At 47.4% G+C, this 13053-nt stretch overlaps 1 protein-coding gene across 6 annotated transcripts in view; it reads left to right on the forward strand.

Moving 5' to 3' along the window:
• LOC149433904 (NACHT, LRR and PYD domains-containing protein 12-like) overlaps nt 1–13053 on the forward strand; it is an 89665-nt gene that overhangs the window by 43726 nt on the left and 32886 nt on the right. For 5 of the 6 annotated variants that reach the window (XM_089664288.1, XM_089664284.1, XM_089664285.1 and 2 more), the window contains 4 exons: nt 6231–6395; nt 6615–6779; nt 6998–7162; nt 12786–12950. In XM_089664288.1, the coding sequence (XP_089520414.1) occupies nt 6231–6395; nt 6615–6779; nt 6998–7162; nt 12786–12950 (660 nt within the window). The remainder of the gene's footprint in view (nt 1–6230; nt 6396–6614; nt 6780–6997; nt 7163–12785; nt 12951–13053) is intronic. The other variant, XM_089664289.1, reaches the window with a different exon arrangement.

Here is a 13053-nt window from a genome sequence, read left to right on the forward strand (position 1 = left end):
GACCGTGTAATTTCCGGGTGGCGGGACATGACGTCAGTTCCGGCGCAGGGAGGAACAGGAAGCAGACCGCCGCCATGTTGGTTGTGGGTGGCGGCCCACGGAATTTGCCCACACCACGGCCGCTTCTTCCATCCGTGTGAGGGAGGTCGGCGCGCAAGGACCTCAGGGAGGGGGCAGAGCCCACCAATCCCTGTAAAACCGCCGCACTGAGGGTGAGTCCGCGGCGAGGATGGAGGCAGATGGCTGGGGGAGGCCTGCAGCAAGGTAAGAGCCTTCTTGGCTGCAACTCACCCCCCCCGGGCCCTCGGGTGCCCCCCCCGCGCTGCTGACTCTTTTCTTCATCTTCGGGGGTTGGGGGTGGGTCGGGGGTCCCCTCTCCTCTCTGCCTCTTCTTTCCTACAGCACCCTAGGGCTTTCTGGGTGCTAGGGGGTGCACGTAGGTTGGTCCCCCAGGGGCCCCGCGGCTTATAGATACCTTATGTCTCCTTGTCCCTAGATGGGCCCACAGGAGGAGGCTAGAGGGGAAAGAGACACTCCTTGTGAGTTAAAGAAAAAAATGGCTACCTGCAGGAAGAAGCTGGCAAGCACTTGGGGATGCAACTCTGCCAAGAGTGCATTGATAAGCTAATTAAAAAGGAGTCTGGGTCCCTCTTTAAGGATTTTCTTCAGAACATGACACAAGAGATGTCTAAGACCTTTCAGAGCTTCAGGGAGCAGAGGCAGGAACCAGCCCAGGACGAGCCCCAACCAGGCACTTCAGGCATTGCCCAGCAGGGGAAAAAGAGGAAGCAGGACCAGGCCGCTGCCGCAAGTAGAGAAGCTGAACAATCCAGCACTTCGGACTCGGAGGAAGGTGAAGTTGAAGATCATGATCCAAAATCGCAAAGGTTCCTTTTTCAGGCAGAAGACACGGAGGGCCTTCTGAAGGCGATCTATGATACTCTGGATCTGGAGGAGGAACAACCGGATCTCTCTCTCCATGACCAGCTGTACGCAGGGCTACAAAAAAGAGCAGCCGCACATTCCCAGTGCATTCTACCCTATGGTCTACTATCAGAAGGGAATGGGAAGAGCCAGGAAGGAAGGCTTTCTTTCCCAAAAATCTTAAGAGGCGATTTCCGTTCAAGGAAGAAGATGCTTCCGTGTCGGAAACCTGCCCGAAGCCAGATGCCCCTCTTTCTAGAATTTCAAAAGCGACGGACTTGTCCTTTGAGGACGGCGGTTCCCTTAAAGATCCAATGGACCGAAAAGCAGACACATTCCTGAGGAGAGCATGGGAAGCGTCCGTGGTGAACTTCAAGCCAGCAGTAGCTGGACGTATAGTTGGGGCAGCTCCGTTCTCACCTGGAACAAAGTACCTCGGCGGAGGAGATCCTGAAATCACTGCCAGTATTGGAAAAAGCGTTGGCTTTTATCGCAGACGCGTCGACAGAATCAGATTCACAACTAGGTCAACGGCGCTCATAAATTCTGCCAGAAGAGCTATCTGGTTAAAGTCTTGGCAGGGGATCTTGCCTCCAAATCCAAACTCTGCAGTCTGCCCTTTGAGGGAAAACTCATCTTCGGGCCAGAACTAACTTCGGTCCTGGAAAGTTCAGCCGATAAAAAGAAAGGCTTTTCAGTCCCCAGCAGGCTAGCAGGGTGGAAGGTTTTTCACCCCAACAGGCAGTATATGACAAGGGAGACTAGATTTCAGGGGCAGCACACAGGCTGGGGCTCTAGGAGAGGCAGAAATGAGTCGAAGGGGAGGCTTCCTCTTCAACCCCAACCAGAATAGATCCAAGACTCAGCCCAAGTGACTGGAGAAGCAAAGTGGGAGGAAGACTGGAACACTTCCACGCACAATGGCTGAAGATTATCCAGAACACTTTCATTTTAGACGCAATTCACAATAGAGTTTTCAAGACCCCCCCTCGAAGATTCTTCGCAACACCCTTGCAAAGGACAGGGGAAAGGCGGACGCATTGGTGGACCTCCTGGACGGGAGGGGAAGTGGTTTCTACTCCCATTTCTTTCTAAGAAGGAGGGCGTCTAGAACTTACAGGATGATACTCAACCTGAAAAAGGTGAACGAGTTCGTGAAACCGAAAAAGTTCTGCATGGAAACCATATACATGGTGAAAGAACTCCTGCCACCGGGCGTATTTATGGCTTCAATGGATTTGAAGGACGCATATCTGCACGTCCTGATAAGGGAGGAGTCGGGGAAGTTTCTGAAGTTTGCGCTGGAAGGTGCACGAAGAACAATCTTATTTCAGTTCAATGCATTCCCCTTTGGCCTGTCGTCAGCTCCAAGGATATTCACCAAGATCCTAGCGGAACCTCTACAAGCTCTGAGGTTAGAAGGGATAAACATCATGTCCTATTTGGACGACCTGCTTTTATTTGCAGATACAGAAAGAGGCCTGAGATCCCACGTAGAACGCACAATATCCTTCCTAGAGAACATGGGATGGTTAATCAACAGGGAAAAATCACAGCTAGTACCCTCAAGGAGGATCATGTATTTGGGGTACATTCTGGACTCCACAAATACCTGCTTATACCTGACAGCAGAAAAAGCTCTCAAACTGCAGCAAGATACGAAGACCTTCCGGGGGATGGCGACCTGCACAATCAGAACCACAATGAAGCTGGTCGGGCGCATGACAGCCACCATACCAGGGGTGCAATGGGCACAGTTGCACTCCAGAGTACTGCAGAACCACGTCCTCCCGCACTGGGATGGCAACCAAGCAGCCCTAGATTCCAGGATTCACCTCACGCGCAAGGTGAAGGAATCGCTAAGGTGGTGGGGGAACATCCACACCTTAGAGGCAGGGAAGAAATGGAAGCAAGTCAGCCCAGTAAGAATCACCACAGATGTAAGTATGTGGGGGTGGGGTGCTCATATGGAGGACCGCCTGGCCCAGGGCAGCTGGGACGCAGAAATCTCGGGGAGATCGTCGAACTACAAGGAATTATTGGCAATCTTCAAAGCTCTTGCGTTTTTTCAGGAGAGGATAGAGGGGAGAGAAGTTCAGATCTTATCCGACAACACAACGGCAGTCGCATACTTAAACAGGCAGGGCGGCACAAGGTCCCCGAGACTGATGGATCTGGCAGGAACCCTCCTGAGCTGGGCAGAGAGAAATCTAGAATCCATCACGGCGGTGTATCTAAAAGGAGATCTGAATCAGTTGGCGGACCAGTTGAGTCGGAGAGAGGTCACCCAAACAGAGTGGTGCCTCAGCCGTACAGCATTCAACCAAATCTGATGGGGCACTCTCTCCATAGATCTCTTCGCCACAGCCAAAACACGAAACTAGAGAGGTACTTTTGCCTGCAAAAAGACCCCAGGAGTGCAGGGACAGACGTGCTAGCCCAACATTGGGAAGGAGACCTCCTCTGTGCTTTTCCTCCGTTCAGATTGTTACCAAAGGTGATACAGAAGATACAGTCATCTCAAGCCAGAGTCGTCCTGATTGCACCATTTTGGTCCAAAAGATCATGGTTCTCCCGGCTGAGGGAACTGAGCTTAAAAGACCCATGGATGATACCACCCTCGCACGATTTACTCGCCCAGGGGGGAGCGCTACACCCTCACCCAGAAAAACTATCCCTAGCAGCGTGGCTTCTGAGTGGAACAGGCTAGCTGGGAAAGGGCTGTCAGAAAGAGTGGTCGCCACCATCTTAGACGGACGGAAAAAATCGACAAACACCATATATGATACAATCTGGAAGAAATTTTCCTCCTGGAGGGACAGGAATGAGTCACCGGGGGCCCCCATCCTACATACAGTACTTGAATTCCTCCAAGCCAGGGCGGACAAGAACCTGGCTGCCAATACCCTTAAAGTACAAGTATCCGCTCTGTCAACAGTGACAGATCGCGCAGCTGCGCGGCTCTGCAGGCGCGCAAACTGCGCATGCCCAAAAGGACGCCATATGGCTTCCACCTGGAGCGGTGAAGGTTTTTGGCGGCCGGGAGCCGGTTAACCTTATGTCAAATGAACAGGGTAAACGTGAGACCCTCATTCAAACCATTCAGACTCGTTGGGTTTGATTTACTAAAGGCAAATAGCCTGTGCACTTTGCTAAGTGCAGTTGCTCCGGAGCTTAGTAAATGAGGTGAAGCTTCACTTTATAAAAAAAATACCCAATCACATGCATGAAAAATACAAAAAAAAAATTTTTTTTTTTGCGTGCACATTTTATTTGTATTTATTTCAGGTACTTATATAGCGCCGTCAATTTACACATCGCTTTACATATATATTGTACATTCACATCAGTCCCTAACCCTCAAGGGGCGTACAATCTGAGGTTCCTAACTCACATTCATACACATACTAGTGGGGGGAGATGAGGACAGTGATGGGGTGCTGGGGGGAGGGGGGAGCTGAGGACAGCAATTTGGTGCTGTAAGAGGGGGCAGGACATTAATGGAGGGACTGAGGACAGTAATTGGGGGGACTGGGGATATTATTGGGGGGGAACGAGGACAGTAATGGGGTTTTGTGGGGGGATGCTGATGACAGCAATTTGGTGCTTTAAGAGGGGGGCAGGACATTAATGGGAGGGGGACTGAGGACAGTAATGGAGGGACTGAGGACTATTCCTCAAGGGGCGTACAATCTAAGGTCCCTAACGCACATTCATACATACACATACTAGGGCCAATTTAGACAAGGGCCATGATGGCATATGTCTTGTAATACTGAGCTAAATAGTCATCAATAATTCAGATAAGGTCCTTCTGATCCCTATCCACATTTTCTATGAGTAGGTGATCTCGTTTCTTGTTTTTTGCCCTATAGTATGCCCATTTAGGGACCTTATCTGGATACCCCCTTGCTTTAAATCTATTGCAGGAGACATTACATTCCTCCTCAAAATCTTTTATAACCTTTTCAGCTTCGGACGATTTACCCCCCCTTCCTGACCGGCCAATTTTTGCGATACGGCGATCTCTGCTGTGCAGAGAGATAGAAAGCAGCACATCCCTTGCTGACGGGAGAGAGACCTGTGTTGTGTGCACACAGATCTCTCCCGTCTCAGCTTCGCCAATGATCAGAGTCCTGGCCGGAAATCGGCGGTGATTGACATGACATTGACCATTGACATGATCTGAGGAAGGGACAAGTTCCTGAAACATGTTATCATGATGACTTGCTTCTCTCCTTTGGTTTAACATGGTTGGAGTGCTCCCCTAGGCTTCCAGTTTGCCCTCACCAGCCCTTGTTCGGGCGATCTCTCGCCAGGTGTATGTCATAACTACCGGATCTGGGACACGTGGACGCGCCATCTCAATGATCCCGGCGGCTTCCATCTACATACCCTTCACACTGTCCTGAGGCTCCTAGGCTGAGCTACCTACGGTTGGGTCCAGGATCATGCATCATCCTTCAGCTTTTGGGAGTATGTGTTTCTCCTCTCCACTGGCTTGGTGATGAATCAATCTGGGCACTCCCACCCGTCATGACATTAAAGTGAATTTCGATTATTACTATTCCTGGGCTTGTGACTCTATTGACTTCCACAGGGTTGGGAGCGCTCCATTATTTGTTGTTTTGTGCTCATATCCCATTGCTGGTCAGATGAGTTGTTGGAGCTGCCCATACTGTGGTTATCTACGTATCCTCATTGCGTTCAGTATTTGCACATTTACTGGAGTAGGCTGGTGGTTGAATATATAAGGTGTCTTAGGATTGATTTCCAGTATATTTTTGAGTTTACGGAGTTGCGGTGGAGAAGAAAAAAGGCAGATCCAGCAGAATTGTGTAGTCTGTAAATGTTTGAGAGGTTCAAAAAGTAATGTGAACCAGAGATCCTTTTCCTGATCCACATCACCAGCAGCAGTCTGGTGCACAGAACCTAAACTTGTGGGCTTCTTTCTTTTTCATTGGGCATTGGTATACTGTATGTCCATCATGACATCTTTTGCCTCTTTATACAATACTTTGGGGGTTCGAGAAAACTTTAGGACTATTTGAGTCTTGTTTGTATAATTTTGTGCTCATCCTGTGTATGGAGATATCACCGTCTCTACACATGGAGGACAATATTGGGAGGTCTACTCCATTATAACATTTGTCTTATAAAATTCTATTTCCTGGAGATTTATAAAGTGATGGAATATAAATGATTCAAATAAAGAGCAATGAGGTCCATCCATGTGCAGATTAGTTCCATTCATTCCTGGGGGGGGGTTTATACTCTTCTGCTAACATTCTTCTCTTCTTCTACAGATTGTCCTATAATGACCTGACAGACATTTCCTGCCCCCACCTGGCATCTGGAATAAGAAATAACCCGACACTGAGGACACTGGACCTGTCTGGGAACAATCTGGAGGGTCCTCATTTCAGGGATCTGATGGCGGCTCTGACAACAAGCTGGATAGAGGAGTTACAGTGAGTATAACAGGACACATGGAGGACAATATTGGGGGGTCTACTCCATTATAACATTTGTCTTATAAAATTCTATTTCCTGGAGATTTATAAAGTGATCGAATATAAATGATTCCAATAAAGAGAAATGAGTTCCATCCATGTAGAGAATAGTTCCATTCATTCCTGGGGGGGGGGGGATTCATTTCCTTCTGGTAACATTCTTCTCTTCTTCTACAGATTGGATGGTAATCGCCTGACAGACAGTTTCTGCCCCCACCTGGCATTTGGAATAGAAAATAACCCGACACTGAGGACACTGAACCTGTCTGGGAACAATCTGGAGGGTCCTCTTTTCTGGGATCTGATGGTGACCCTGACAAAAAGCCAGATAGAGGAGTTACAGTGAGTATAACAGGACACATGGAGGACAATATTTGGGGGGTCTACTCCATTATAACATTTGTCTTATAAAATTCTATTTCATGGAGATTTATAAAGTGATCGAATATAAATGATTCCAATAAAGAGAAACGAGTTCCATCCATGTAGAGAATAGTTCCATTCATTCCTGGGGGGAGGGGGAATTCATTTCCTTCTGGTAACATTCTTCTCTTCTACAGATTGGTTGGTAATCACCTGACAGACATTTCCTGCCCCCACCTGGCATCTGGAATAAGAAATAACGCGACACTGAGGACACTGAACCTGTCTGGGAACAATCTGGAGGGTCCTCATTTCAGGGATCTGATGGCGGCTCTGACAACAAGCCGGATAGAGGAATTACAGTGAGTATAACAGGACTGACTGAGACAATCATATTCTGGGACAGATTAACATACTAACTATTAACCCCTCGCCTACAGGGCACTTCTACCCCCTTCCTGTCCAGGCCAATTTCCAGCTTTCAGCACTGTCGCACTTTGAATGACAATTGCGCGGTCGTGCAACACTGTACCCATATGAAATTTTTATCATTTTTGTGTTACAGATAGAGCTTTATGTTGGTGGTATTTAATCACCTCGTGTTTTTTTATTTTTTCTTAAACCAAAAACCACTGAAATTTTGAAAAAAAAAAAAGTTTTTTCTTAGTTTTTGTTATTCAATTTTGCAAATAAGTGATTTTTCTCCTTCACTGATGTGCGCTAATGAGGCTGCACTGATGGACACTGATAAGTGGCACTGACGGGCACTGATGAGGAAGCACTGGTAGGTGGCACTGATGGGCATTGACAGGCGGCACTGACAAGCACTGATAGGCGGCGCTGACTGGCACTGATAAGTGGCACTGATTGGCAGCACTGATAGGTGGCACTGATTGGCACTGATGGGTGACACTGAAAGGCAGCTCAGATGGGCACTGATATGTGGCATTGATGTGGCACTGATGGGCACTGACAGGTGGCACTGCTGGGGCTACACTGATCATCAGGGCACACTCATCAGCAGTGCCCCGATGATCAGTGTACATGTCCCCTTGGAGGAATGCCGATTACCGGCTCTCCTCTCCTCTGTCAGCGTGACAGCTCGTGAGGAGAGAAATGCTGATAACCGGCATTTCCCTGTTTACATGTGATCAGCTGTGATTGGACACAGCTGATCACATGACTGGGCAGACATCTTCGGCTCCTTCCATGATCAGTGATCCACTGTGTCCAAGGGATACAGCGCACTGCCGATCGCCGCGCTGCGCTCTTCCTGAGCCGCGCATGCGCGGTTGAGAATGTGAGGACGTCATATGATGTCCTCCCAGAACGAGAGAACCACTTTGCGTCCGTCATATTACTATATGGCAGGCGGGAGATGGTTAAAAAGTTCTAATATTGTAAACAAAATCGATCCAATTTTTAGACTTCCTAAGTAGCCAATTATGTACAGCTGTCTAATGTTAGAACCTTATCACACTCTGTTATCAGCTATGAAATAGACTTTTTTAAAAAAGTTTTATAAATGTCAAAATTAAATTTAGCCTGATATTTATTAAAATAGAAGAGAGTGTAGGAGGTCATACATACAGGACTCCGATCCGACTGCAATCAGTAATCAGTGCCCTGTACACATCTGTGTTATTTGGCATGAACATCCGTGCCTTAGGCAGGACATACAACCACGGGGTGAAGACATGGAAATTGCTTGATCCCCCATTAACATAAAGAGTGTTGATGGAGAATCTCTCATGCAGTTCTATTGTATTCTGCCTGCGGGGAGCACAGAGATCCTTCCCTACCAGCAGAATACAAAGATCACTGATCGCGAGATTGACTTTGGTACAACAAGCCTGTCCATAAATGGATGAAAATCAGCCAGTCCTGATGAAACAGCCTCATTTCAATCCACCTTTGGCTGGCTTTATGTCAGGGGATCCCCTAATTACTACACATCTACTATTCAGTGTCAGGAGATCCCCCATTACTACACATCTACTATTCAGTGTCAGGAGATCCCCCATTACTACACATCTACTATTCGGTGTCAGGGGATCCCCCCATTACTACACATCTACTATTCAGTGTCAGGGGATCCCCATTACTATACATCTACTATTCAGTGTCAGGAGATCCCCCATTACTACACATCTACTATTCAGTGTCAGGAGATCCCCCATTACTACACATCTACTATTCAGTGTCAGGGGATCCCCCATTACTACACATCTACTATTCAGTGTCAGGGGATCCCCCATTACTACACATCTACTATTCAGTGTCAGGGGATCCCCCATTACTACACATCTACTATTCAGTGTCAGGGATCTCACATTACTACACATCTACTATTCAGTGTCAGGGGATCCCCCATTACTACACATCTACTATTCAGTGTCAGGGGATCCCCCATTACTACACATCTACTATTCAGTGTCAGGGGATCCCCCATTACTACACATCTACTATTCGGTGTCAGGGGATCTCCCCATTACTACACATCTACTATTCAGTGTCAGGGGATCCCCCATTACTACACATCTACTATTCAGTGTCAGGGGATCCCCCATTACTACACATCTACTATTCAGTGTCAGGGATCTCACATTACTACACATCTACTATTCAGTGTCAGGGGATCCCCCATTACTACACATCTACTATTCAGTGTCAGGGGATCCCCCATTACTACACATCTACTATTCAGTGTCAGGGATCTCACATTACTACACATCTACTATTCAGTATCAGGGGATCCCCCATTACTACACATCTACTATTCAGTGTCAGGGGATCCCCCCATTACTACACATCTACTATTCAGTGTCAGGAGATCCCCCATTACTACACTTCTACTATACAGTGTCAGGGATCCCCCCCCATTACTACACAATCTACTATTCAGTGTCAGGGGATCCCCCATTACTACACAATCTACTATTCAGTGTCAGGGGATCCCCCATTACTACACATCTACTATTCAGTGTCAGGGGGTCCCCCCATTACTACACCTACTATTCAGTGTCAGGAGATCCCCCATTACTACACATCTACTATACAGTGTCAGGGGATCCCCCATTACTACACATCTACTATACAGTGTCAGGGGATCCCCCCATTACTACACATCTACTATTCAGTGTCAGGGGATCCCCCATTACTACACATCTACTATTCAGTGTAAGGAGATCCCCCATTACTACACATCTACTATTCAGTGTCAGGGGATCCCCCATTACTACACATCTACTATTCAGTGTCAGGAGATCCCCCATTACTACACATCTACTATTCAGTGTCAGGGATCCCCCATTACTACACATCTACTATTCAGTGTCAGGGATCCCCCATTACTACACATCTACTATACAGTGTCAGGGGATCCCCGATTACTACACATCTACTATTCAGTGTCAGGGGATCCCCCCATTACTACACATCTACTATTCAGTGTCAGGAGATCCCCCATTACTACACATCTACTATTCAGTGTCAGGGATCCCCCATTACTACACATCTACTATTCAGTGTCAGGGATCCCCCATTACTACACATCTACTATACAGTGTCAGGGGATCCCCGATTACTACACATCTACTATTCAGTGTCAGGAGATCCCCCCATTACTACACATCTACTATTCAGTGTCAGGAGATCCCCCATTACTACACTTCTACTATACAGTGTCAGGGATCCCCCCCCCATTACTACACAGCTACTTTTCAGTATCAGGGGATCCCCCATTACTACACAATCTACTATTCAGTGTCAGGGGATCCCCCATTACTACACATCTACTATTCAGTGTCAGGGGGTCCCCCCATTACTACACATGTACTATTCAGTGTCAGGGGATCCCCCATTACTACACCTACTATTCAGTGTCAGGAGATCCCCCATTACTACACATCTACTATACAGTGTCAGGGGATCCCCCATTACTACACATCTACTATTCAGTGTCAGGAGATCCACCATTACTACACATCTACTATTCAGTGTCAGGAGATCCCCCATTACTACACATCTACTATTCAGTGTCAGGAGATCCCCCCCATTACTACACAGCTACTATTCAGTGTCAGGGGATCCCCCATTACTACACAATCTACTATTCAGTGTCAGGGGATCCCCCATTACTACACATCTACTATTCAGTGTCAGGGATCCCCCCCCATTACTACACAGCTACTTTTCAGTGTCAGGGGATCCCCCATTACTACACAATCTACTATTCAGTGTCAGGGGATCCCCCATTACTACACATCTACTATTCAGTGTCAGGGGGTCCCCCCATTACTACACATGTACTATTCAGTGTCAGGGGATCCCCCATTACTACACATCTACTATTCAGTGTCAGGAGATCCCCCATTACTACACATCTACTATTCAGTGTCAGGGGATCTCCCCCATTACTACACATCTACTATTCAGTGTCAGGGGATCCCCCATTACTACACCTCTACTATTCAGTGTCAGGGGATCCCTCCATTACTACACATCTACTATTCAGTACCAGGAGATCCCCCATTACTACACATCTACTATTCAGTGCCAGAAGATCCCCCATTACTACACATCTACTATTCAGTGTCAGGGGGTCTCCCCATTACTACACATCTACTATTCAGTGTCAGGGGATCCCCCCATTACTACACATCTACTATTCAGTGTCAGGGGATCCCCCCATTACTACACATCTACTATTCAGTGTCACGGGTCCCCCATTACTACACATCTACTATTCAGTGCCAGGAGATCCCCCATTACTACACAAGCCGTTCACAACACTGCCCCTGACTACCTCACCAACCTGATCCCCAAGTACCGCCCTACCCGTACCCTTCGCTCCTCACTGGACCTCCTTCTATCTTGCTCCCTGGTCTCCTCCTCCCATGCACGACTGCAAGACTTCTCCAGGTCCTCCCCCATCCTCTGGAACTCACTGCCCCAATCCATCAGACTGTCGCCTTCCCTCCTCACATTCAGGCGCTCCCTCAAAACCCATCTCTTCAGGGAAGCCTACCCCACCCTCACCTAACGGCCATTCTCCCTCTTTCCTCCCACCACTCCATCCCCCACAGCCACTTCCTACTGTACCACTACCCCCTCCCTCCTAGATTGTAAGCTCGAAAGAGTAGGGCCCTCTTACCCCTCGTACGTTGTTTGTTATTGTTGTACTGTGCCATGTATTGTTCCCCCCCTATTGTACAGCGCTGAGCAAACCCTTTAGCGCTATATAAACTCGATGTAATAATAATAATAATAATAATCTACTATTCAGTGTCAGGGGATCCCCCCATTACTACACATCTACTATTCAGTGCCAGGGGATCCCCATTACTACACATCTACTATTCAGTGTCAGGGGATCCCCATTACTACACATCTACTATTCAGTGTCAGGGGATCCCCCATTACTACACATCTACTATTCAGTGTCAGGGGATCCCCCATTACTACACATCTACTATTCAGTGTCAGGGGATCCCCCCATTACTACACATCTACTATTCAGTGTCAGGGATCCCCCATTACTACACATCTACTATTCAGTGTCGGGGGTCTCCCCATTACTTCCTATGAGTACAGAGTTCTTAGCAGAGATAAATAGAATATCAGATACAATCCTCCCGTCCAATCACTAGCAATGCTGATTCCGGCCTCACACTGTCTGCTGATCCCATTCATGCTCCATACACAAGGAGATGATAGCACAATACGAGTCATGTCAGTGGTATTCTGTGCTCATCCTGTGTATGGAGATATCACCGTCTCTACACATGGAGGACAATATTGGGGGGTCTACTCCATTATAACATTTGTCTTAGAAAATTCTATTTCCTGGAGATTTATAAAGTGATCGAATATAAATGATTCCAATAAAGAGAAATGAGTTCCATCCATGTAGAGAATAGTTCCATTCATTCCTGGGGGGGGGGGGTCATTTATTTCTGGTAACATTCTTCTCTTCCTCTACAGATTGGATGGTAATCAACTGACAGACAGTTCCTGCCCCCACCTGGCATATGGAATAAGAAATAACCCGACACTGAGGACACTGGACCTGTCACATAACAATCTGGAGGGTCCTCATTTCAGGGATCTGATGGCGGCTCTGACAACAAGCCGGATAGAGGAATTACAGTGAGTATAACAGGACACATGGAGGACAATATTGGGGGGTCTACTCCATTATAACATTTGTCTTATAATATTCTGTTTCCTGGAGATTTATAAAGTGATCGAA

This window comes from Staurois parvus, unplaced genomic scaffold (assembly GCF_062004578.1).
Source record: "Staurois parvus isolate SC_StPar_1 unplaced genomic scaffold, SC_StPar_1.0 ptg001879l, whole genome shotgun sequence".
Taxonomy (NCBI): Eukaryota; Metazoa; Chordata; class Amphibia; order Anura; family Ranidae; genus Staurois; species Staurois parvus.